Here is a 26,014-nt window from a genome sequence, read left to right as displayed (position 1 = left end):
AATGTGCACCTTGAATATTATATACCCTTTTAGGGATAGATTTCAAATAGCTCTGATATAGCAGAAACCACTAAATTATGAAATTGCTAAATTGGGAATTGTATTTCAACCCAGAACAAAAAATGTGCTTTGACGGACACTAAATAACTTTCCCAGCCACAACAGGACAGCGTTAACGAGAGATTTAGCAGGATATAAATTTGAGGCCTAGTATTTAGGCGCTGGGTGACAGGTATGGGTTTAGTGACAGAATTAGACTTAGAAATACACAGTAGCGGGTGTGTGTGAAGTTATTCTGAATGACCCAATGTGCACCTTGAATATTATATACCCTTTTAGGGATAGATTTCAAATAGCTCTGATATAGCAGAAACCACTAAATTATGAAATTGCTAAATTGGGAATTGTATTTCAACCCAGAACAAGAAATGTGCTTGAACGGACACTAAATAACTCGCCCAGCTACAGCACTAACGACAGATTTAGCTGGATATGAATTTGAGGCCTAGTATTTAGGCGCTGGGTGACAGGTATGGGTTTAGTGACAGAATTAGACTTGGAAATGCACAGTAGCGGGTGTGTGAAGTTATTCTGAATGACCCTATGTGCACCTTGAATATTATATACCCTTTTAGGGATAGATTTCAAATAGCTCTGATACAGCAGAAACCACTAAATTTTTAAATTGCTAAATTGGGAATTGTATTTCAACCCTGAACAAAAAATGTGCTTTGACGGACACTAAATAACTTTCCCAGCCACAACAGGACAGCGGTAACGAGAGATTTAGCGGGATATAAATTTGAGGCCTAGTATTTAGGCGCTGGGTGACCGGTATGGATTTAGTGACAGAATTAGACTGGGATATGGCCAAAAAATAACCACACTATTGCTGGTTAAATGCACTTGGTGATGGGCGCAGCTTGCCCCTGATGTAGTATATGGCCAAAAAATGAACAGACTATTGCTGGTTAAATGCACTTGGTGTCACAGCTTGACCAACCACACTACTGAGGGTTAAATGCACTTGGTGACGGGCGCAGCTTGCCCCTGATGTAGTATATGGCCAAAAAATGAACAGACTATTGCTGGTTAAATGCACTTGGTGACGGGCGCAGCTTGCCCCTGATTTAGTATATGGCCAAAAAATGAACAGACTATTGCTGGTTAAATGCACTTGGTGTGATAGCTTGACCAACCACACTACTGAGGGTTAAATGCACTTGGTGACGGGCGCAGCTTGCCCCTGATGTAGTATATGGCCAAAAAATAAACAGACTATTGCTGGTTAAATGCACTTGGTGTGACAGCTTCACCCTGATGTAGGCTTTAGCCAAAAAACAAACGCACCATTGAGGGTTAAATGCACTTGGTGACAGGCGCAGCTTGCCCCTGATGTAGTATATGGCCAAAAAATAAACAGACTATTGCTGGTTAAATGCACTTGGTGTGACAGCTTCACCCTGATGTAGGCTTTAGCCAAAAAACAACCACACCATTGAGGGTTAAATGCACTTGGTCGCAGCTTGTGCTGGCGCACCACAAGACACAAAATGGCCGCCGATCACCCCAGAAAAATGTGACTGACAAACGGTCTGGGCAGCCTAAAAACAGTGAGCAATTGAGGATCAGCAGCTCAATGATCCACAGCTGCAGATCGATCAGTTAATCAAGTCCTTTGGAGGAGTTAATCTGCCTAATCTCGCCCTACTGTCGCAGCCGCAACCTCTCCCTACGCTAATCAGAGCAGAGTGACGGGCGGCGCTATGTGACTCCAGCTTAAATAGAGGCTGGGTCACATGGTGCTCTGGCCAATCACAGCCATGCCAATAGTAGGCATGGCTGTGATGGCCTCTTGGGGCAAGTAGTATGACGCTTGTTGATTGGCTGCTTTGCAGCCTTTCAAAAAGCGCCAAGAAAGCGTCACAAAAGCGCGAAGAAAGCGACGAACACCGAACCCGAACCCGGACTTTTACGAAAATGTCCGGGTTCGGGTCCGTGTCACGGACACCCCAAAATTCGGTACGAACCCGAACTATACAGTTCGAGTTCGCTCATCCCTATATATGGGCAGAAATATGACAATCCAGGACTTTTTTGTTATTAAAGCAATAATCGGAAGAAGACATGCCACAGTGGAGGAGTGTATCAACATACACATTTATGGTATGCATGTAATATATACATTACAGACCAAAAGTTTGGACACACCTTCTCATTCAAAGAGTTTTCTTTATTTTCATGACTATGAAAATTGTAGATTCACACTGAAGGCATCAAAACTATGAATTAACACATGTGGAATTATATACATAACAAAAAGTGTGAAACAACTGAAAATATGTCATATTCTAGGTTCTTCAAAGTAGCCACCTTTTGCTTTGATTACTTCTTTGCACACTCTTGGCATTCTCTTGATGAGCTTCAAGAGGTAGTCACCTGATATGGTTTTCACTTCACAGGTGTGCCCTGTCAGGTTTAATAAGTGGGATTTCTTGCCTTATAAATGGGGTTGGGACCATCAGTTGCGTTGTGGAGAAGTCAGGTGGATGCACAGCTGATAGTCCTACTGAATAGACTGTTAGAATCTGTGTTATGGCAAGAAAAAAACAGCTAAGTAAAGAAAAAATGAGTGGCCATCATTACTTTAAGAAATGAAGGTCAGTCAGTCCAAAAAATTGGGAAAACTTTGAAAGTGTCCCCAAGTGCAGTCACAAAAACCATCAAGCGCTACAAAGAAACTGGCTCACATGCGGACCGCCCCAGGAAAGGAAGACCAAGAGTCACCTCTGCTGCGGAGGATAAGTTCATCTGAGTCACCAGCCTCAGAAATCGCAGGTTAACAGCAGCTCAGATTAGAGACCAGGTCAATGCCACACAGAGTTCTAGCAGCAGACACATCTCTAGAACAACTGTTAAGAGGAGACTGTGTGAATCAGGCCTTCATGGTAGAATATCTGCTAGGAAACAACTGCTAAGGACAGGCAACAAGCAGAAGAGACTTGTTTGGGCTAAAGAACACAAGGAATGGACATTAGACCAGTGGAAATCTGTGCTTTGGTCTGATGAGTCCAAATTTGAGATCTTTGGTTCCAACCACTGTGTCTTTGTGCGAACCATAAAAAGGTGAACGGATGGACTCTACATGCCTGGTTCCCACCGTGAAGCATGGAGGAGGAGGTGTGATGGTGTGGGGGTGCTTTTCTGGTGACACTGTTGGGGATTTATTCAAAATTGAAGGCATACTGAACCAGCATGGCTACCACAGCATCTGGCAGCTGCATGCTATTCCATCCGGTTTGCGTTTAGTTGGACCATCATTTATTTTTCAACAGGACAATGACCCCAAACACACCTCCAGGCTTTGTAAGGACTATTTGACCATGAAGGAGAGTGATGGGGTGCTGCGCCAGATGACCTGGCCTCCACAGTCACCGGACCTGAACCCAATCGAGATGGTTTGGGGTGAGCTGGACCGCAGAGTGAAGTCAAAAGGGCCAACAAGTGCTAAGCATCTCTGGGAACTCCTTCAAGACTGTTGGAAGACCATTTCAGGTGACTACCTCTTGAAGCTCATTAAGAGAATGCCAAGAGTGTGCAAAGCAGTAATCAAAGCAAAAGGTGGCTACTTTGAAGAACCTAGAATATGACATATTTTCAGTTGTTTCACACTTTTTTGTTATGTATATAATTCCACATGTGTTAATTCATAGTTTTGATGCCTTCCGTGTGAATCTACAATTTTTATGGTCATGAAAATAAAGAAAACTCTTTGAATGAAAAGGTGTGTCCAAACTTTTGGTCTGTACTGTACATTATAAATATACTATAAAAATAACATAAAAAGTAAACAATATAAAATGAAAAACTGTCACTAGTGACATGAACAATCCAAATCAAGGAATAATAATAAGTACCCTTGCATTATGAAAATATGATTATTGGTGTAACCTATATATAGCTGTTATATGAGAGAGGCTGTCATATAATACAACACACATCGAATCACACAGGGTTTTTTACCCATGTGGGTGAATAGGTAGTGAATGATATGCATATGCATTGGTGCCAATAAAGTATACATCATTTTGGATAATGGCGAACTTTTGTACATTACATACTTTGGATCTGTGTTACAACCTTCTCTGGCTTTCTGTGCATGGCAGAATTCTTCACGTGGCACTAGGAAATAAATGATCTGGTGTGCGTTTGAACAAATGGAACTTCAGGTTAAATAAAATCTGTGCAACTAGCCCTATTTGATCCTATGCTTTATTTTAACCATAGGCTGATATTCAATATTAAACCAATTCAGCAATGTACTTTGTTTTTCAACTTAGGTTTTTTGAATACATCTATCTATATAAAGATGCAGTGATGTTCCAAATTGAGCAAGTTACAAAAATATGCGTGAAAAATTCTCTGACTGAACCATGGGATCCATATGATATACCAGACAATTCAACATATGAAGATCAATACTACATTGGAGGACCTGGTGATCAGATATTGGTCCAGGAGTGGTCTGACAGAAAGCCTGCCAGGAAGTGTAAGTTTTTTTAAAACTGTGTTACTAATTCAAGAATGCAGTAAACACTCTAATTACATACCGTACAAATTTTAGATATAGCAATTCTAGAGAGGAAGAGTATATCCAGTATATCCAATATTCAGCATTTTTCAAACCAGCACCTATACTTATGTAATTGCATGTAATTAAAAATTTTGTAAAGCTACTGAGTTACTCACTGAAATCCATCTGTATAGCGCCACCTGCTGTTTGCTTTTTCTAATGTCTTTGTCCTGCTCACTAAGAGGGAAGCACATCTTCAGTTACATCCAACAACTGCCACCAGCAGCAGTAGAAAGGACACACTTCCTGAATCTGCATGCTCCCTAAGCTGATAGCAGAGCAATTTTGGAGCAAAGAGTAGGGAGATCTCTGGTTCTATTTGAGGTACAGAGCTGGTTCTAAGTTTGTTAGAAACAGACTATATTGCGCAAGCTGCACAAATGCGAACTGAATATGACCCTTTAGTTTTGAACAAAATCTTGGGTGCCGTGGAAAATAACGGCACATTAGTGCAAGGGATGTCTATTCAGCTGGGTTCGGTGCAGAGCGATATTTCCTTAATAAGAGAAGATCTAGTAAATATCCGGGACCGAGTCCAGAATGTGGAAAAAATAGTGGACTCTTTGCAAACTGACATAGATATTTTAAAATCCAAAACCGCCCTGTTAGCTTCAGAAAATCAATCACTACAAAATAAGCTGGAGGATCTAGAAAATAGGGCAAGGCGAAATAATGTTCGTATAATTGGTTTTCCAGAAGGAGCTGAAGGCCGACAGCTAGAGGAACAACTTAAAGACGTAGTTTTGAACAATCTTGGTAGTGACTGTTTTTCCTCTACGTTTCAAATAGAAAGAGCCCACCGAATACCAGGAGGGAAACCTATCCCAGGGAGGTCGCCGCGAGCAATCTTAATGAAATTATTATTATCTGCCGATAGAGACATGATATTGAGAAGAGCAAGAGAATGTACACCTATTGAATATCAGGGCACCAAACTGCTTTTTTTCCCAGACTTTGCTCGGCAGACTCAGGAAAAAAGAAGAAACTTTATAGAGATAAAGAAACGCTTGGCGTCTAAAGACATCAAATATTCTTTACAATATCCAGCAAAATTAAGAGTGATTTACAACGGGACTTCCCAATTTTTTGAAAAACCACAACAAGCGCTAGACTGGATGGAGCAAATGGGCATATGAAATTGTGTAATATTATCATGGAGGGGAGGTGGGGTTAGGGCAAGGGAGAACGGCCGGAGGTTAGAGGTTTGCTGATTAGATCGGGCGGACCAATGGAGAGGGGAGAGGGGAGAGGGGGGGGGGGCAACCCACCTTGCAGGTATGTTTTTTTTTTTGTTTGTGTGTTTTTTTTTTTTTTCTTTCTTTTTTTCTCTGCTGTAGTGAAGGATGTCTACTAGAATTGTAACTTGGAATATTAGAGGGCTTGGGGAAAGGGTTAAGAGACAAGCTAATATGGATGCATTAAAGCGATACCTTCCAGCAATTATTTGCATGGTAGAAACTCATCTTACTAAAGAAACCGTGTTCCGCTTGACAACGGGATGGTATTCTCAATCCTATCACTCCACTTTTAGTAGTTCCTCTAGGGGCGTCTCAGTTCTGATTCATAACTCTGTGGATTTCACCCTTATAGAATCTTATATAGATGACCAAGGCAGGTTTATCTTTCTGTATGGTAAGCTGTATGGTTGTAGCTATATTCTTGCTTTTTTTATATACCCCCGCCCTTCTCAATGTACCCACTGATCCAGCTAACACGTTTCTCTGAAGGGAGATCAGAATGCCGGCTAGTTCTGATGGGGGATTTTAATGCGGTCATGGACCCCAATAAAGATAGATTCACACTAGATGCAGAACGGGTGAGGAATGCATGTAATTTACCGTTGCCACAGTTCTGCTCGGAGGTGGGACTGGTGGATATATGGGAACATCTTGGTGGGGGAAAGAGAGTATACTCTTGTGTTAGCAGGGGTGGTAGAGCAATGTCCAGGATCGACTTAGCATTTACTAATGAGAGCAATCTGAGTAATATCCGGAAGATACGATATGGGGTAAGAACAGTTTCGGACCACTCACCCGTACTGGTTGAGGTCTGCACGGGGAGGAATAAGGATAACCGGGGGTTAGGATTTAGGCTGAATCCATACTGGCTTACTATTATGGATAATCTTCAGTCCATTAAATCTCTGATGTCCTCCTTTTGGGAGGTTAACCTTCCCTCTGCGAACATCAATGTAGTATGGGATGCCCTGAAAGCATATCTGAGGGGGTCTTTATAAGCGAGATTGTTGCAGCAAAGAGAACATTTTAAAAAAAAGAGGAGGAACTGGCCAAGGCTGCTGCAGATACAACTGAGCGATTTACCAGTCAACCTACTGAGTATAACAGGGAAGAGATGCAGAAGGCCAGCTGCTCCTTGGAAAAATATATAATAGAGAAAGCAAATCATAGAGTATTTTTTAAGGGCTTAAAATATTTCTCGGAGTCTGGACGTCCTGGTAGGCTGCTAGCTAGGATAATCACACAACAAGACAAGAAAAATCAATCTATTATCTCTATTCGCAACATAGCGGGGGAAATTATAACGGACCCAGAAGGAATTAGGGACACCTTTTTACAATACTTTACTCAGATATATAGTTCCTCTTTTGGCTTGTCACCCGAACTAGCGACGCGGTTCCTGGAGGGAATTCCACTTTCAACTTTAAATGAAGCTCAAATAGAATATCTGGAAGAGGAGCTATCTCTTTCGGAGCTCCAGGAGGCTTTGGGATCGGTCTCTGGGAATTCGTCGCCAGGGACGGATGGCCTTCCATATGAGGTCTATCGTAAGTATAGTGATGTGATTCTTCCTCAGCTGCTAGAGGTTTTCTCCCAGGCAATACAGGGAGGGAGCCTACCATGCTCTATGATGGAGGCTCTTATTGTTCTAATTCCTAAAAAGGATAAAGACCCGATAGAAATGAGTTCTTATAGGCCAATTTCGTTATTAAATACAGACGCTAAGTTATTATCAAAAGTCTTGGCTAGGAGGCTTTCACGGGTGATATCCTCTATTATCCACCCAGACCAAAATGGCTTTATGCCAAAAAGGGGTACCCATCATAACCTGCATAGACTATTTATGAATATTCAGTCCCCGGGATGTGGTACCCGCTCCATCCTGTCGCTGGATGCCACCAAAGCATTCGACAGGGTGGAGTGGACCTTTCTCTGGGAGGTAATGAAAAAAATGGGCTTTGGCCCTAGATTCATGGCAATGGTTCAGCTATTATATAGCTCCCCAGTTGCTAGGATTAGGATTAATGATACGATCACTGAGAGCTTTACCCTAGGAAGAGGTACCCGCCAAGGTTGCCTTCTCTCCCCTCTCTTGTTCAATATTTATATTGAACCCTTAGCAGCCAGTATAAGGCAGGATCCGCAAGTGGCCGGTTTCGGCATAATGGGGAAGCATGACCGTGTATCTCTCTACGCAGATGATATCTTGGTTTTTGTTCATCAAACAGAAACCACTCTCCCTCGTATAATGGATCTGGTTGGCTCTTTCTCTGCGCCGTCTGGTCTGGAAATCAATTGGGAGAAGACGGTTCTCCTTCCTATAGACGAGTTGCGAGGTGACTGGGATAACCAATTAACAGTCTCTGATTCAATAAAGTACCTGGGGATTTCAGTTTCTGCCAAACCTCAGGAATATTTACAACTCAACTTGATTCCCCTGTTGATAAAACTGAGGGCCAAAATTAAGATATGGCAAAAAATTGTACAGGCAAGAGCGGATAGAATCTCTTTAATAAAAATGGTAGTACTGCCCCAGGTCCTCTATGTCCTGCGCAACTCGCCTGTATGGATCGCAGACAAGTATTTTAGATTGATAGAGCGGATGCTTAATGATCTATTATGAGGGAGGAAGCGCGTGAGATTGAAGACACTCTATTTCTCCATGCCTTATAATCAGGGAGGCCTTAATCTCCCCTACTTTAGGGGTTACTTTATGGCCTCTCAACTTTGCTTTTTTAACGACTGGGAAAATAGCCATTTCTGCAACAGGGTAGTGAAAGACTCAGGTTTTACGGACTTCTTTACTGTATTGGAGTCCGACTATTTACTAAATATACAGACTGAGTATACACCTTTTTGCAGAATGGCTATAAAGACCTGGCTGGCTATTAGGAGTTGGTGTGGAATCAAGGCATCACTTATTTGTACTCCATTGTGGCATAACTCAAAGCTTTTGAATTTAAGGGATTTGAATTGTTGCCAGTACTGGAGGACTAAGAATGTTCAGTACCTACATCAGGTGGTTAGTGGCGGACAAATTCTGCCCCCGATGGAGTTAGGGCAAAGGGTAAATTTGGGTGAGGTGGCTTGGTATGCATATTTTCAATTGAGGTCAGCACTCTCTAGCACTTTGAATAGTCACCTTCTGTTTATAGATAGTCCTGAATTTTTACATGATTTAATTATTAAGAAAACTGTCACGAAAATTAAAATATCACATTGCTATAGACACTTAATGAAAATTTTTTTTGGGGGTCTTCTTTCTCCAGGACAGAAATCCTGGTCATTGACACTCTCAGAGGTGGGTCCCCCAGATTGGGAGAACATAGGGGAAAGCTTAAAATTTGTTTCACAGAATTTTAATCACACAGTTGTACAATTTAATATTTTGCACAAAATATATGTGACACCTATGTGGTTATATAGGAGAGGACTCAGAGTCTCCTCTGACTGCCCACGTTGTGGCGACTCCGAGGCAGACCATCTACATCTGTTTTGGGACTGCCCGATGGTGGGTAGCTATTGGGAAGATTGGGACATGGGTAATTAATTAATTTGGAATTGTTCTCTTTTTTTTTTTTTTTTTTTTCTTCTCCTGCAAGGTGGGGGGGGGGGGGGGGGCATGGGGGGGGGGCGGGTTGGGGACGATCTTATTAGTCCGGTTTTTCCTTATGTACTGCAATTGGGAAAGGATGTGAAGTCGCATCTGAATATTGGAGTATCTCTAGGAACGCTGGAGGACGGCGGGACTCTCAGGCACTGAATAATGGCTAAAGTTTTTGCTAAAGCAGGGCACTCTGCGCTTACGGGCGGGGACCTGGCGCTTGGGACTCTGGGCGGCCTGGTGACCGGGTGCGCCCCGAAATGCGGCTCTTTCTTTTCGATATGTGGTTGGACTGTAGGTAGCGATACGATACATGTTGTATGGGTGCAATTAGGGGACAGAGCCAGCTTTTGGTGGTGTTTCTGCCCACATTTCTTATAAACGCCGGTGAGTGTTGAGCGATACTTGATTTGAGTCCCCTCGCACCTGAGATACTGGTGTGACTGTATGCGAGGTATGGTTGAGTTGGGCACGAATTTTCAATCTTAACTATATGGGGATGAGGCAGTAAAATATGCTGTGGTTTTCTGTTTCTTTTTTTTTTTTTTTTCTCTCCACTGTGATAGAAGACTGCTGGACCCCCCCAGGTTGCTTTAAGAAATGTCTGCGATTAAAGATCGCTATAAGCCCGCTATGTATGGTTAATGTGAGCACCAGGTGAATGGATCTAAGATTGTTAATCCTGCCGTTTTCTGTACCCATATTCGGGAAAGGACGCGTGGAGCGCGTGCTCGCTCTCCGATGGCCGCCCGGACCGTGGGTCCCCGACCTCTGCCCTTTTTTGGATATTGACATGTTAAGTTAGATGCTTTGTGTGGCTGCGAGTCCCGCTCCCCTCTTAGCAAGCGAGATCTCCATTTGATTTGTTTCATCTCTATAAGTATGGTTATTTGTATGTAATTGGTACTAATTATGCTTATAAATCAGAAATGTACGGACTTTAGGATTTATAATACTACTAAGGTTATATGGATATTTATTTTTTGTATCACAAAAAAAAAAAAAAAAAAAAAAGAAACAGACTATATTGTACTGGATTTCCATTTTTTTTTTTTTTACATTACTCATGGGATAACCCCTTTAATGTTGATGTTTTGAGCCACCAGCATGTGACTGCTCAGTGGTACCACTCTGACAGCATTAACTATGGATCCTCTATTGGCCCAAGTCTCTACTGCCATAATCATGGCAGAATTATCACAATTTTTGATGAGGTACCATAGTTTGTCTGTCTATATATTTAGTTTAAATTTAGTTGCAGACTGAGTTCCTTTGCCTCCAGAATTCTGTTTCAAATGGTATAGAATATGAAAACGTTTAGAAAGATGGTGTGTGGGTGTATGTGTGGATGGCACATATAACATTTTTGTACTGGCCCATCAACGTGTTAGAACTCCCTAGTTTTACCGACCTGCTGATAATTCACAAGTCATTAAATTGCAAATTTGGTTGAGGATCCAAATAAAGCAGGAACTATGCCTCTTCGCTACAGTATTCTTGTTTAACAGATACAAAAAGTGCAGAAGCATGGAATGCATTATTTTTAAACTACAGGAACACATGTAGCCTGGATATTCTGAAAAATATATTACAAGTTTTTTTAAACTAAACTGATATCTGTACTGTTTCTCAACCTTGAGAAAGAGAACTTCCTTAGTTTATCTTAGTGATTTTCCTGTTGCTAGGATCAACACTGCCTGTTCATTTACTTCCAATGCCAATGTTCCCAAGAGCATACCTAAACACTAGTGTTGGATATAGTGGAAGCTTGTTCAGTATACTAAAAGGTAGACAATATGGTTCCCATGGGCAGTCTTCAAACCTGTGCTATGAATAGGTTCACATGCTGCTGTGAGATAGAACTCCAATTCATATTGTGAAAATACTTTTTTTTAAGGTTTCAGGCTTTATTTTAAAGTCTACATGGAGAACCTTTCCCTTGGTAGATTTGCACACAAAACAGCTGTGAAATGTCTGATCTATTGACCATGTTGAATGTGTGGGAACTAGGGATGAGCGAATCGACTTTGGATGAAACATCTGAAGAGCGCTCCGTACAGTATCAGTATGTATTGGCTCCGATGAGCTAAAGTTATTACTTTGCGAAGTCTCAGAACTTCAGAAATTGATTTATACTGTAAAAAACTATTTCCCCGATCTCGGGTTCAGTTTCAAGTGGTACCTTGGAACCTAACCCGAGTTCAGGAAATGTTTTTTTACAGTAAAAATTAATTTATTAAGTTATTGCGCGAAGTCTTGCGACACTTCGCGAAGCAATAACTTCGGCTTATCGGAGCCAATACAATCTAATACTGTACGAAGCACTCGCTCCGTACAGTATTGAAACAAAGTTTTATGTGAATCGACTTTGGATGTTTCATCCTAAGTCGATTCGCTCACCCCTAGTGGAAACCTACAATTTTACCCCAAAATGAAATGGGCCATGAATAGAATAAATAACATTGAAGACAACTGTTTTCATCCACACCACCTGTCTTGCTCTATGACAAGCCATAAGTTATCTTTATGATTTACATTTTCATTTGTTAATAAATAATACCATACATTTTAAATAATGAAAGTAAATTAATAAATGAAAAATAAAAAAGTAATCATTATGGTTCATGAATTTTGAATGACTAAAGACAGATTATTCTCCACACGGCTGTGGGAGGGAGTGATTTTATTTACATGGGACTGAATGATTTCAGCAGGCACTCTGTTCCGATCACCGTGTGCCACGCGGCGGTGATTGTAAATACATATGACGTACCGGTACGTCATGTGTCTTTAAGTACCAGGGCATCATGACGTACCGGTACATCATGTGTCATCAACAGGTTAAAGACTATGTACACATTTGGGGGCAATTTTTTTTTCATTATTGCATTATACTTATTTTAGTCTAAAAAACATTTTTTTCAATTGGTCTTTATTAACAATATGGAATCCTTTTTTCTGTACAGAGCTACCATTCTCTATCAGCTGCCTGTGGATTATTTGTCCTTTCTGTCATCTGAGAAGACTTACTTCTTATCTCTGCTCTCTCACATCATATCTTACTGATAAGAATGTGGCTTAAATAATTGTTTATGACCTCTCAGTAGTTTAGAAATAAGGGTAATTAGATGACCAGCTCAAAGTGAAAGTGAGAGTACCAGTCACTCAGTTAGAAAAACAGTTAACCCTTTGTGAATGAACAGCTCAATATTTTTAATAAAGGCCAATTGAAAATATGATTTTTAGCAAAAAATAAGTTAAATGCAATCATAAAAAAATAACTCCAAAGGTGTACATAGCCTTTAAGAAGAAAAAATAATTTTCATAAGCTTACAGTTAAAATTCTGTGCTTCTTGCTGGAGATATCTGGATCCGACACTGCTGCATGTTAACTGACACGCACCGGCCCCATTCACTATAATGGGGACCAGCGGAGATCAGACCGCGACCCGGCAAACAGGCCAAGAAGCAGACGTATGAAAACTGATGCACACAGTGGTTATTTGTCCATCTGATTATCTGCATATTTGCAGTGTTGTCTCTGCAGGTCCCCATTATTTGCCAGACGGAGATGTGGTTGCTTCTGGCAATGCCGGAATGCAGAGAGATTTGGCAGGTTATTCCCTGCCAGAACAGTCTGCTGGATCTCTTTACCGCAAGTGTGAAACAGGCCCAAAGTGATTTATAACCTGACTATTGTTATTTCCACCTGAAGTTGTGTTGTCAATATATATGCCACCATGTTCCTGTGTACACATAGTTCCAGCAGAGTACATGAACACCATTGGTGTTGGAACGGTGAGGTATTTTAACTGTGAGCATTTTAAGGTTGTCAAAAAATTCCTGCCACTGGAAAACCCTTTTAATTAACTTTGTGAATAGAGCATAGTCCACAGATCAAATCATGGTTTGGTTACTTCATGGTTAGCATGGTTTCCTTACAGCATTGGATGCAAACGTGTAAAATCTGCATGTAATTGTTATGTTTTTCCCACGTTTTCCACTATTTTAGCTCTCAAAATTGAACACTGGTATTACAATATGCTCCTAGGCCTCAATTTAGTCAATTTTTTTTTTCAGTTTGTATTATCAATGTACATATATATTGTATTCAAATATTTCACAAATTTCCTAATTTTTTGTTTCGCTTTGAACAGATGAAACTTGGGTCGGCGCTTATACGGACAAGGATTGCTATCCAGTGCAAGAAACCTACACAAAGAATGACAGCATGACTACTTCCACACGCTTCTTTGACTTACAGCTAGGCATAAAAGATCCATCGGTATTCAATCCTCCAGGCAGCTGCATGGCAGCACTAGAAGAGTTAATGGGAGAAGGGTGCTGATTTATTCCATCGATTTCTATGTTTTACTTATATAGTATGCTTTAGAAGACAATGTGAATATCTAGGAAGCAATGACGAAAATAATTCATGCAGCAGATGAAGCTGTAACTATAGTTGGTAAAGAGGCATAACCATCATAATATCTGCAGCCAGGGTGATGATTTTTTTTCATGTGAAAAAATGCTTGCCATAGGGTTTCTCATATAATAATTGATTAAAACCTACAGTCCTAACCTTATGACTCATATATAGTAGACATATATTGCTGGTTTGTTTGGTACCCATGAGACAGCATTCTAAAGGCCAATACAAGAAGGTTCTTATCTAATGATTACTGTAGAATCCATGAGTAAATTTGCTCTACCATATGCTGTATTATGAGGAGATCTCCCGTAGAAGCATTAATTTTAGAATATGGTGCCTCATAGTCTATGAATGGCTGCACCATATACCTCCAAACAGGGTCAGAGCATACAGGTGCATGACCTCTTTGTCAATTGCAACCTAGAACAATTTACTGTTGTGAACAATGAAACAAACTTGCATAATTCAAGACAATTTTACGGAGTCCTGTTTTTTAGAACAGTGTGCTACACAAATGGCATTGCACCCCATGGTATGATACATGATGCATGCTACAAATTTGAAGTACTACGGGTCCATTCACACGTCCGTATGTGTTTTGCAGATCCGCAAAACACGGACAACGGCAATGTGCGTTCCGCATTTTGCGGACCGCACATCTCCGGCACTCTCATAGAAAATGCCTTTTCTTGTCCGCAATTGCAGACAAGAATAGGACCTGTTCTATATTTTTGCGGAACGGAAGTACGGATCCGGAAATGCGTATGCAGACAGCACATTCCGGCCCCATTGAAAATGAATGGGTCCGCACCTGTTTCGCTAATTTGCAGAACGGATGCGGACTAGAGTTGAGCGGACACCTGGATGTTCGGGTTCGAGAAGTTCAGCCGAACTTCCCGAAAATGTTCGGGTTCGGGATCCGAACCCGATCCGAACTTCGTCCCGAACCCGAACCCCATTGAAGTCAATGGGGACCCGAACTTTTCGGCACTAAAAAGGCTGTAAAACAGCCCAGGAAAGGGCTAGAGGGCTGCAAAAGGCAGCAACATGTAGGTAAATCCCCTGCAAACAAATTTGGATAGGGAAATGAATTAAAATAAAAATTAAATAAATAAAAATTAACCAAAATCAATTGGACAGAGGTCCCATAGCAGAGAATCTGGCTTCACGTCACCCACCACTGGAACAGTCCATTCTCAGATATTTAGGCCCCGGCACCCAGGCAGAGGAGAGAGGTCCCGTAACAGAGAATCTGTCTTCATGTCAGCAGAGAATCAGTCTGCATGTCATAGCAGAGAATCAGGCTTCACGTCAGCCACCACTGCAACAGTCCATTGTCATAAATTTAGGCCCAGCACCCAGGCAGAGGAGAGAGGTCCCGTAACAGAGAATCTGGCTTCATGTCAGCAGAGAATTAGTCTGCATGTCATAGCAAAGAATCAGGCTTCACGTCAGCCACCAATGCAACAGTCCATTGTCAGATATTTAGGCCCAGCACCCAGGCAGAGGAGAGAGGTCCCGTAACAGAGGATCTGGCTTCATGTCAGCAGAGAATCAGTCTGCATGTCATAGCAGAAAATCAGGCTTCACGTCAGCCACCACTGCAACAGTCCATTGTCAGATATTTAGGCCCAGCACCCAGGCAGAGGAGAGAGGTCCCGTAACAGAGGATCTGGCTTCATGTCAGCAGAGAATCAGTCTGCATGTCATAGCAGAAAATCAGGCTTCACGTCAGCCACCACTGCAACAGTCCATTGTCATAAATTTAGTCCCCAGCACCCAGGCAGAGGAGAGAGGTCCCGTAACAGACAATCTGGCTTCATGTCAGCAGAGAATCAGGCTTCACGTCACCCACCACTGTAACAGTCCATTTTCATAAATTTAGGCCCAGCACCCAGGCAGAGGAGAGAGGTCCCGTAACAGACAATCTGGCTTCATGTCAGCAGAGAATCAGTCTTCATATCATAGCAGAGAATCAGGCTTCACATCACCCACCACTGTAAGAGTCCATTTTCATAAATTTAGGCCCAGCACCCAGGCAGAGGAGAGAGGTCCCGTAACAGACAATCTGGCTTCATGTCAGCAGAGAATCAGTCTTCATGTCATAGCAGAGAATCAGGCTTCACGTCAGCCACCACTGCAACAGTCCATTGGCATATATTTAGGCCCAGCACACAGGCAGAGGAGAGAGGTCCCGTAACAGAGGATCTGGCTTCATGTCAGCAGAGAATCAGTCTGCATGTCATAGCAGAAAATCAGGCTTCACGTCAGCCACCACTGCAACAGTCCATTGTCAGATATTTAGGCCCAGCACTCAGGCAGAGGAGAGAGGTCCCGTAACAGAGGATCTGGCTTCATGTCAGCAGAGAATCAGTCTTCATGTCATAGCAGAGAATCAGTCTTCATGTCATAGCAGAGAATTTGGCTTCACGTCACCCACCACTGTAAGAGTCCATTTTCATAAATTTAGGCCCAGCACCCAGGCAGAGGAGAGAGGTCCTGTAACAGACAATCTGGCTTCATGTCAGCAGAGAATTAGTCTGCATGTCATAGCAGAGAATGAGGCTTCACGTCAGCCACCACTGCAACAGTCCATTGGCATATATTTAGGCCCAGCACACAGGCAGAGGAGAGAGGTCCCGTAACAGAGGATCTGGCTTCATGTCAGCAGAGAATCAGTCTGCATGTCATAGCAGAAAATCAGGCTTCACGTCAGCCACCACTGCAACAGTCCATTGTCAGATATTTAGGCCCAGCACCCAGGCAGAGGAGAGAGGTCCCGTAACAGAGGATCTGGCTTCATGTCAGCAGAAAATCAGTCTTCATGTCATAGCAGAGAATCAGTCTTCATGTCATAGCAGAGAATCAGGCTTCACGTCACCCACCACTGTAAGAGTCCATTTTCATAAATTTAGGCCCAGCACCCAGGCAGAGGAGAGAGGTCCCGTAACAGACAATCTGGCTTCATGTCAGCAGAGAATCAGTCTTCATGTCATAGCAGAGAATCAGTCTTCATGTCATAGCAGAGAATCAGGCTTCACGTCACCCACCACTGTAAGAGTCCATTTTCATAAATTTAGGCCCAGCACCCAGGCAGAGGAGAGAGGTCCCGTAACAGACAATCTGGCTTCATGTCAGCAGAGAATCAGTCTTCATATCATAGCAGAGAATCAGGCTTCACGTCACCCACCACTGTAAAAGTCCATTTTCATAAATTTAGGCCCAGCACCCAGGCAGAGGAGAGAGGTCCCGTAACAGACAATCTGGCTTCATGTCAGCAGAGAATTAGTCTGCATGTCATAGCAGAGAATGAGGCTTCACGTCAGCCACCACTGCAACAGTCCATTGTCAGATATTTAGGCCCAGCACCCAGGCAGAGGAGAGAGGTCCCGTAACAGAGGATCTGGCTTCATGTCAGCAGAGAATCAGTCTTCATGTCATAGCAGAGAATCAGTCTTCATGTCATAGCAGAGAATCAGGCTTCACGTCACCCACAACTGTAAGAGTCCATTTTCATAAATTTAGGCCCAGCACCCAGGCAGAGGAGAGAGGTCCCGTAACAGACAATCTGGCTTCATGTCAGCAGAGAATCAGTCTTCATATCATAGCAGAGAATCAGGCTTCACGTCATCCATCACTGTAAGAGTCCATTTTCATAAATTTAGGCCCAGCACCCAGGCAGAGGAGAGAGGTCCCGTAACAGACAATCTGGCTTCATGTCAGCAGAGAATTAGTCTGCATGTCATAGCAGAGAATGAGGCTTCACGTCAGCCACCACTGCAACAGTCCATTGGCATATATTTAGGCCCAGCACACAGGCAGAGGAGAGAGGTCCCGTAACAGAGGATCTGGCTTCATGTCAGCAGAGAATCAGTCTGCATGTCATAGCAGAAAATCAGGCTTCACGTCAGCCACCACTGTAACAGTCCATTGTCAGATATTTAGGCCCAGCACCCAGGCAGAGGAGAGGTCCCGTAACAGAGGATCTGGCTTCATGTCAGCAGAGAATTAGTCTGCATGTCATAGCAGAGAATCAGGCTTCACGTCACCCAACATTGGAACAGTCCATTGGCATATATTTAGGCCCCGGCACCCAGACAGAGGAGAGGTTCATTCAACTTTGGGTAGCCTCGCAATATAATGGTAAAATGAAAATAAAAATAGGATTGAATGAGGAAGTGCCCTGGAGTCCAATAATATATGGTTAAGGGGAGGTAGTTAATGTCTAATCTGGACAAGGGACGGACAGGTCCTGTGGGATCCATTCCTGGTTCATTTTTATGAACGTCAGCTTGTCCACATTGGCTGTAGACAGGCAGCTGCGTTTGTCTGTAATGACGCCCCCTGCCGTGCTGAATACACGTTCAGACAAAACGCTGGCCGCCGGGCAGGCCAGCACCTCCAAGGCATAAAAGGCTAGCTCTGGCCACGTGGACAATTTAGAGACCCAGAAGTTGAATGGGGCCGAACCATCAGTCAGTACGTGGAGGGGTGTGCACACGTACTGTTCCACCATGTTAGTGAAATGTTGCCTCCTGCTAACACGTTGCGTATCAGGTGGTGGTGCAGTTAGCTGTGGCGTGTTGACAAAAGTTTTCCACATCTCTGCCATGCTAACCCTGTTCTCAGAGTAGCTGGCCATGACACAGCTGCCTTGGCGACCTCTTGCTCCTCCTCTGCCTTGGCCTTGGGCTTCCACTTGTTCCCCTGTGACATTTGGGAATGCTCTCAGTAGCGCGTCTACCAACGTGCGCTTGTACTCGCGAATCTTCCTATCACGCTCCAGTGCAGGAAGTAAGGTGGGCACATTGTCTTTGTAGCGTGGATTCAGCAGGGTGGCAACCCAGTAGTCCGCACAGGTTAAAATGTGGGCAACTCTGCTGTCGTTGCGCAGGCACTGCAGCATGTAGTCGTTCATGTGTGCCAGGCTGCCCAGGGGCAAGGACAAGCTGTCCTCTGTGGGAGGCGTATCGTCATCGTCCTGCCTTTCCCCCCAGCCACGCACCAGTGATGGACCCGAGCTGCGTTGGGTGCCACCCCGCTGTGACCATGCTTCATCCTCATCCTCCTCCACCTCCTCGTCCTCCTCGTCCTCCAGTAGTGGGCCCTGGCTGGCCACATTTGTACCTGGCCTCTGCTGTTGCCAAAAACCTCCCTCTGAGTCACTTCGAAGAGACTGGCCTGAAAGTGCTAAAAATGACCCCTCTTCCTCCTCCTCCTCCTCCTCCTCCTCCTCCTCCTCCTCCTGGGCCACCTCCTCTTCCATCATCGCCCTAAGTGTTTTCTCAAGGAGACATAGAAGTGGTATTGTAACGCTGATAACGGCGTCATCGCCACTGGCCATGTTGGTGGAGTACTCGAAACAGCGCAACAGGGCACACAGGTCTCGCATGGAGGCCCAGTCATTGGTGGTGAAGTGGTGCTGTTCTGTAGTGCGACTGACCCGTGCGTGCTGCAGCTGAAACTCCACTATGGCCTGCTGCTGCTCGCACAGTCTGTCCAGCATGTGTAGTTCCACCTGGTGGGCACGTCGCATATGAGGCGGTGAGCGGGAAGGCCGAAGTTACCCTGTAGCGCAGACAGGCGAGCAGCAGGAGGATGTAAACGCCGGAAGCGCGAACAGACGGCCCGCACTTTATGCAGCAGCTCTGACATGTCGGGGTAGTTGTGAATGAACTTCTGCACCACCAAATTCAGCACATGCGCCAAGCAAGGGATGTGCGTCAAATTGGCTAGTCCCAGAGCTGCAACGAGATTTTGCCCATTATCACACACCACCAGGCCGGGCTTGAGGCTCACCGGCAGCAACCACTCGTCGGTCTGTTGTTCTATACCCCGCCACAACTCCTGTGCGGTGTGGGGCCTGTCCCCCAAACATATGAGTTTCAGAATGGCCTGCTGACATTTACCCCGGGCTGTGCTGAAGTTGGTGGTGAAGGTGTGTGGCTGACTGGATGAGCAGGTAACTGTAGGTTTGGTGGACCAAGAAGGTCCAAGAGAAAGCGGACAGAATAATGGGTGCAAATCCACAACCAGAGATCGAGAACAAATTGGTTTATTCAGGACCTGAATAAACCAATTTGTTCTCGATCTCTGGTTGTGGATTTGCGCCCATTATTCTGTCCGCTTTCTCTTGGACCTTCTTGGTCCACCAAACCTACAGTTCCCACACTCACCCTTTTGGCGGTTCGGCACCGACCAAAGGGTGTTTTTTAGGACAGAGCCGGCGGCACCAACCAACCCTAATATCTACTCAGCTCTCATTGTAGTTGCATCCAATAGGTGCAACTTTTAACAGGTGAGCACATTACCTCTCGTCTGAAAAAAGGAAAATTATCCCTTACATATTCACCCTATGAGCGCCTTCTCTTTCTTTTCGTCTACAACCGCTGGATGAGCAGGTGGAAGAAGAGGAGGAGGAAGCCGAGAAGGAGGAGGTGGCAACAGGAGGCAAAGAATGTTGCCCTGCGATCCTTGGCGGCGGAAGGACGTGCGCCAAACAGCTCTCCGCCTGGGGCCCAGCTGCCACTACCTTTACCCAGTGTGCAGTTAGGGAGATATAGCGTCCCTGGCCGTGCTTACTGGTCCACGTATCTGTGGTTAGGTGGACCTTGCTACAGATGGCGTTGCGCAGTGCACACTTGATTTTATCGGATACTTGGTTGTGCAGGGAAGGCACGGCTCTCTTGGAGAAGTAGTGGCGGCTGGGAACAACATACTGTGGGACAGCAAGCGACATGAGCTGTTTGAAGCTGTCTGTGTCCACCAGCCTAAATGACAGCATTTCATAGGCCAGTAGTTTAGAAATGCTGGCATTCAGGGCCAGGGATCGAGGGTGGCTAGGTGGGAATTTACGCTTTCTCTCAAATGTTTGTGAGATGGAGAGCTGAACGCTGCCGTGTGACATGGTTGAGACGCTTGGTGACGGAGGTGGTGGTGGTGTTGGTGGTGCATCCCCTGTTTGCTGGGCGGCAGGTGCCAACGTTCCTCCAGAGGCGGAGGAAGAGGCCGAGGCGGCAGCAGCAGAAGAGGCCGAGGCGGCAGCAGCAGAAGAGGTAGCAGGGGGAGCCTGAGTGACTTCCTTGGTTTTAAGGTGTTTACTCCACTGCAGTTCATGCTTTGCATGCAGGTGCCTGGTCATGCAGGTTGTGCTCAGGTTCAGAACGTTAATGCCTCGCTTCAGGCTCTGATGGCACAGCGTGCAAACCACTCGGGTCTTGTCGTCAGCACATTGTTTGAAGAAGTGCCATGCCAGGGAACTCCTTGAAGCTGCCTTTGGGGTGCTCGGTCCCAGATGGCGGCGGTCAGTAGCAGGCGGAGTCTATTGGCGGCGGGTGTTCTGCTTTTGCCCACTGCTCCCTCTTTTGCTACGCTGTTGGCTCGGTCTCACCACTGCCTCTTCCTCCGAACTGTGAAAGTCAGTGGCACGACCTTCATTCCATGTGGGGTCTAGGACCTCATCGTCCCCTGCATCGTCTTCCACCCAGTCTTGATCCCTGACCTCCTGTTCAGTCTGCACACTGCAGAAAGACGCAGCAGTTGGCACCTGTGTTTCGTCATCATCAGAGACATGCTGAGGTGGTATTCCCATGTCCTCATCATCAGGAAACATAAGTGGTTGTGCGTCAGTGCAGTCTATGTCTTCCACCGCTGGGGAAGGGCTAGGTGGATGCCCTTGGGAAACCCTGCCAGCAGAGTCTTCAAACAGCATAAGAGACTGCTGCATAACTTGAGGCTCAGACAGTTTCCCTGATATGCATGGGGGTGATGTGACAGACTGATGGGGTTGGTTTTCAGGCGCCATCTGTGCGCTTTCTGCAGAAGACTGGGTGGGACATAATGAGAACGTGCTGGATCCACTGTCGGACACCCAATTGACTAATGCCTGTACCTGCTCAGGCCTTACCATCCTTAGAACGGCATTGGGCCCCACCATATATCGCTGTAAATTCTGGCGGCTACTGGGACCTGAGGTAGTTGGTACACTAGGACGTGTGGATGTGGCAGAACGGCCACGTCCTCTCCCAGCACCAGAGGGTCCACTAACGCCACCACGACCATGTCCACGTCCGCGTACCTTACTAGATGTTTTCCTCATTGTTATGGTTTACCACAACAACAAAAATATTATTTGGCCCAATGTATTGTATTCAAATTCAGCTGAATATAAATTTGAGGCCTAGTATTTAGGCGCTGGGTGACCGGTATGGATTTACTGACAGAATTAGACTTGGAAATGCACAGTAGCGTGTGTGTGAAGTTATTCTGAATGACCCTATGTGCACCTTGAATATTATATACCCTTTTAGGGATAGATTTCAAATAGCTCTGATATAGCAGAAACCACTAAATTATGAAATTGCTAAATTGGGAATTGTATTTCAACCCTGAACAAAAAATGTGCTTTGACGGACACTAAATAACTTGCCCAGCCACAACAGTACAGCGGTAACGACAGATTTAGCGGGATATAAATTTGAGGCCTAGTATTTAGGCGCTGGGTGACCGGTATGGATTTAGTGACAGAATTAGACTTGGAAATGCACAGTAGCGTGTGTGTGAAGTTATTCTGAATGACCCTATGTGCACCTTGAATATTATATACCCATTTAGGGATAGATTTCAAATAGCTCTGATATAGCAGAAACCACTAAATTATAAAATTGCTAAATTGGGAATTGTATTTCAACCCAGAACAAAAAATGTGCTTTGACGGACACTAAATAACTTGCCCAGCCACAACAGTACAGCGGTAACGACAGATTTAGCGGGATATAAATTTGAGGCCTAGTATTTAGGCGCTGGGTGACCGGTATGGATTTACTAACAGAATTAGACTTGGAAATGCACAGTAGCGTGTGTGTGAAGTTATTCTGAATGACCCTATGTGCACCTTGAATATTATATACCCTTTTAGGGATAGATTTCAAATAGCTCTGATATAGCAGAAACCACTAAATTATGAAATTGCTAAATCGGGAATTGTATTTCAACCCTGAACAAAAAATATGCTTTGACGGACACTAAATAACTTGCCCAGCCACAACAGTACAGCGGTAACGACAGATTTAGCGGGATATAAATTTGAGGCCTAGTATTTAGGCGCTGGGTGACCGGTATGGATTTACTGACAGAATTAGACTGGGATATGGCCAAAAAATAACCACACTATTGCTGGTTAAATGCACTTGGTGTGACAGCTTGACCAACCACACTACTGAGGGTTAAATGCACTTGGTGACGGGCGCAGCTTGCCCCTGATGTAGTATATGGCCAAAAAATGAACAGACTATTGCTGGTTAAATGCACTTGGTGTGACAGCTTCACCCTGATGTAGGCTTTAGCCAAAAAACAACCACACCATTGAGGGTTAAATGCACTTGGTGACAGGCGCAGCTTGCCCCTGATGTAGTATATGGCCTAAAAATGAACAGACTATTGCTGGTTAAATGCACTTGGTGTGACAGCTTGACCAACCACACTACTGAGGGTTAAATGCACTTGGTGACGGGCGCAGCTTGCCCCTGATGTAGTATATGGCCAAAAAATGAACAGACTATTGCTGGTTAAATGCACTTGGTGTGACAGCTTCACCCTGATGTAGGCTTTAGCCAAAAAACAACCACACCATTGAGGGTTAAATGCACTTGGTGACAGGCGCAGCTTGCCCCTGATGTAGTATATGGCCAAAAAATGAACAGACTATTGCTGGTTAAATGCACTTGGTGTGACAGCTTGACCAACCACACTACTGAGGGTTAAATGCACTTGGTGACGGGCGCAGCTTGCCCCTGATGTAGTATATGGCCAAAAAATTAACAGACTATTGCTGGTTAAATGCACTTGGTGTGACAGCTTGACCAACCACACTACTGAGGGTTAAATGCACTTGGTGACGGGCGCAGCTTGCCCCTGATGTAGTATATGGCCAAAAAATGAACAGACTATTGCTGGTTAAATGCACTTGGTGTGACAGCTTGACCAACCACACTACTGAGGGTTAAATGCACTTGGTGACGGGCGCAGCTTGCCCCTGATGTAGTATATGGCCAAAAAATGAACAGACTATTGCTGGTTAAATGCACTTGGTGTGACAGCTTCACCCTGATGTAGGCTTTAGCCAAAAAACAACCACACCATTGAGGGTTAAATGCACTTGGTGACAAGCGCAGCTTGCCCCTGATGTAGTATATGGCCAAAAAATAAACAGACTATTGCTGGTTAAATGGACTTGGTGTGACAGCTTCACCCTGATGTAGGCTTTAGCCAAAAAACAACCACACCATTGAGGGTTAAATGCACTTGGTCGCAGCTTGTGCTGGCGCACCACAAGACACAAAATGGCCGCCGATCACCCCAGAAAAAAGTGACTGACAAACGGTCTGGGCAGCCTAAAAACAGTGAGCAATTGAATTTCAGCAGCTCAATGATGCAGAGCTGCAGATCGATAGATTAATCAAGTCCTTTGGAGGAGTTAATCCGCCTAATCTCGCCCTGCTGTCGCAGCCGCAACCTCTCCCTACGCTAATCAGAGCAGAGTGACGGGCGGCGCTATGTGACTCCAGCTTAAATAGAGGCTGGGTCACATGGTGCTCTGGCCAATCACAGCCATGCCAATAGTAGGCATGGCTGTGACGGCCTCTTGGGGCAAGTAGTATGACGCTTGTTGATTGGCTGCTTTGCAGCCTTTCAAAAAGCGCCAAGAAAGCGTCACAAAAGCGCGAAGAAAGCGACGAACACCGAACCCGAACCCGGACTTTTACGAAAATGTCCGGGTTCGGGTCCGTGTCACGGACACCCCAAAATTCGGTACGAACCCGAACTATACAGTTCGAGTTCGCTCATCCCTAATGCGGACCCATTTTGCGGACGTGTGAATGGACCCCTAGGAATCATTTAACTCAACATGGTCAACCCTAACAGGCAGTATACCTGATATAATAGGGTTGCTGACATATGCTCCTTAAAAATGCTGTAAAGGGAATAAATATAAATATTTTTAGAATGATGGTGGTGCAAGTTCACAAGAACTCAGTAATATGACTCGCAAGAACTCGGCAATACCCTGTAGACACATCTTCAGACAAGTTAAAATACAAGCTATAAGACCTTTATGTCACTTGACAGCTTGTCAAGGATCCATTCACAAATATGTAAGTTGTGTGGCCAGGTTAGTTTCTTAAAATAGTTGATTTCACCTACAGTAGTCTTTTCTTTTTGCAACCGCTATTAAAGTATATCCATATTAAATAAATATTATTTTGTACTGTAATTGCTGTTCTGTTGAGTCTTATTCCTAGGAAGTTCACCCTAAGTATACTTTTTAACTCTAGCTCACTGAGATTTCATTTCATTCATTCACTACAATGCTTGTGCTGGCTATTTTCATATGATTACTATATACAATATACTTTATATGACTCTCAGAATGTCTCTGTACATTTAACTTGTATAGAAAGGACCGGCACTCGCTCTGGTTGTAATTTTAAGCAATTTTAATGGTCACATACATGTGGTAAGTGACGCGTTTCGGCTTCTAAGAGCCTTTGTCAAACATAATAGGTGCAGGTAACAAACAAATTTAAATAGCCTGTGATGGAGCCGGAAATGACGTTGGTAACCATAGCAACGTAGTAAACAAAGGGCACAACAATACAGAGATAACAATTAAACAAGTGAATGTCATTAGTTAATCAGTGCACCATGCTTTACAGTGCTATATTCTGCTGAACAATAGAATATGCTGCTCAATGCTAGATGCTACACACTGTAACAAACTTGCAAGAAAAAACGTCATTAATTCTCAGTGCACCATGCTTTACAGTGCTACATTATGCTTGGCATTATTATAATAATACAAAATACTAAATGCAGAAGTGCTATATATTGCGTGGTAAGACTTACGCCCTGATCAGGCACTAAATGACATGGGGTTTCGAATGCATCAAGTTCTCTGTGGAAGAAAGAGAGAGGGAACTAATGACATTCACTTGTTCTGTTGCTACTTACAGCGCAAGCACCTGCAACTTCAACCCGATGAATTCCACTAATTTCGCATACACTGAAGAACGGGCACGAGAAATAGTGTCCGGCATCACTGTGAATGC

The 26,014-nt window shown here is 44.2% G+C and overlaps 1 protein-coding gene across 1 annotated transcript in view; it reads left to right on the top strand.

Moving 5' to 3' along the window:
• The window catches only part of EPDR1 (ependymin related 1), a 74,845-nt gene extending 60,399 nt beyond the window's left edge, over positions 1 to 14,446 (top strand). Inside the window, exons 2-3 of the mRNA XM_044295136.1 lie at positions 4,341 to 4,549; positions 13,633 to 14,446. Coding sequence (XP_044151071.1) covers positions 4,341 to 4,549; positions 13,633 to 13,823 — 400 coding nt within the window. The 3' untranslated portion in view covers positions 13,824 to 14,446. The remainder of the gene's footprint in view (positions 1 to 4,340; positions 4,550 to 13,632) is intronic.
• The last annotated feature ends 11,568 nt before the right edge of the window (positions 14,447 to 26,014 follow it).

This window comes from Bufo gargarizans, chromosome 5, assembly GCF_014858855.1.
Source record: "Bufo gargarizans isolate SCDJY-AF-19 chromosome 5, ASM1485885v1, whole genome shotgun sequence".
NCBI classification, from domain to species: Eukaryota; Metazoa; Chordata; class Amphibia; order Anura; family Bufonidae; genus Bufo; species Bufo gargarizans.
Note: the sequence above shows the minus strand (reverse complement) of the source record. Positions and strands in the feature narration are given on the sequence as shown.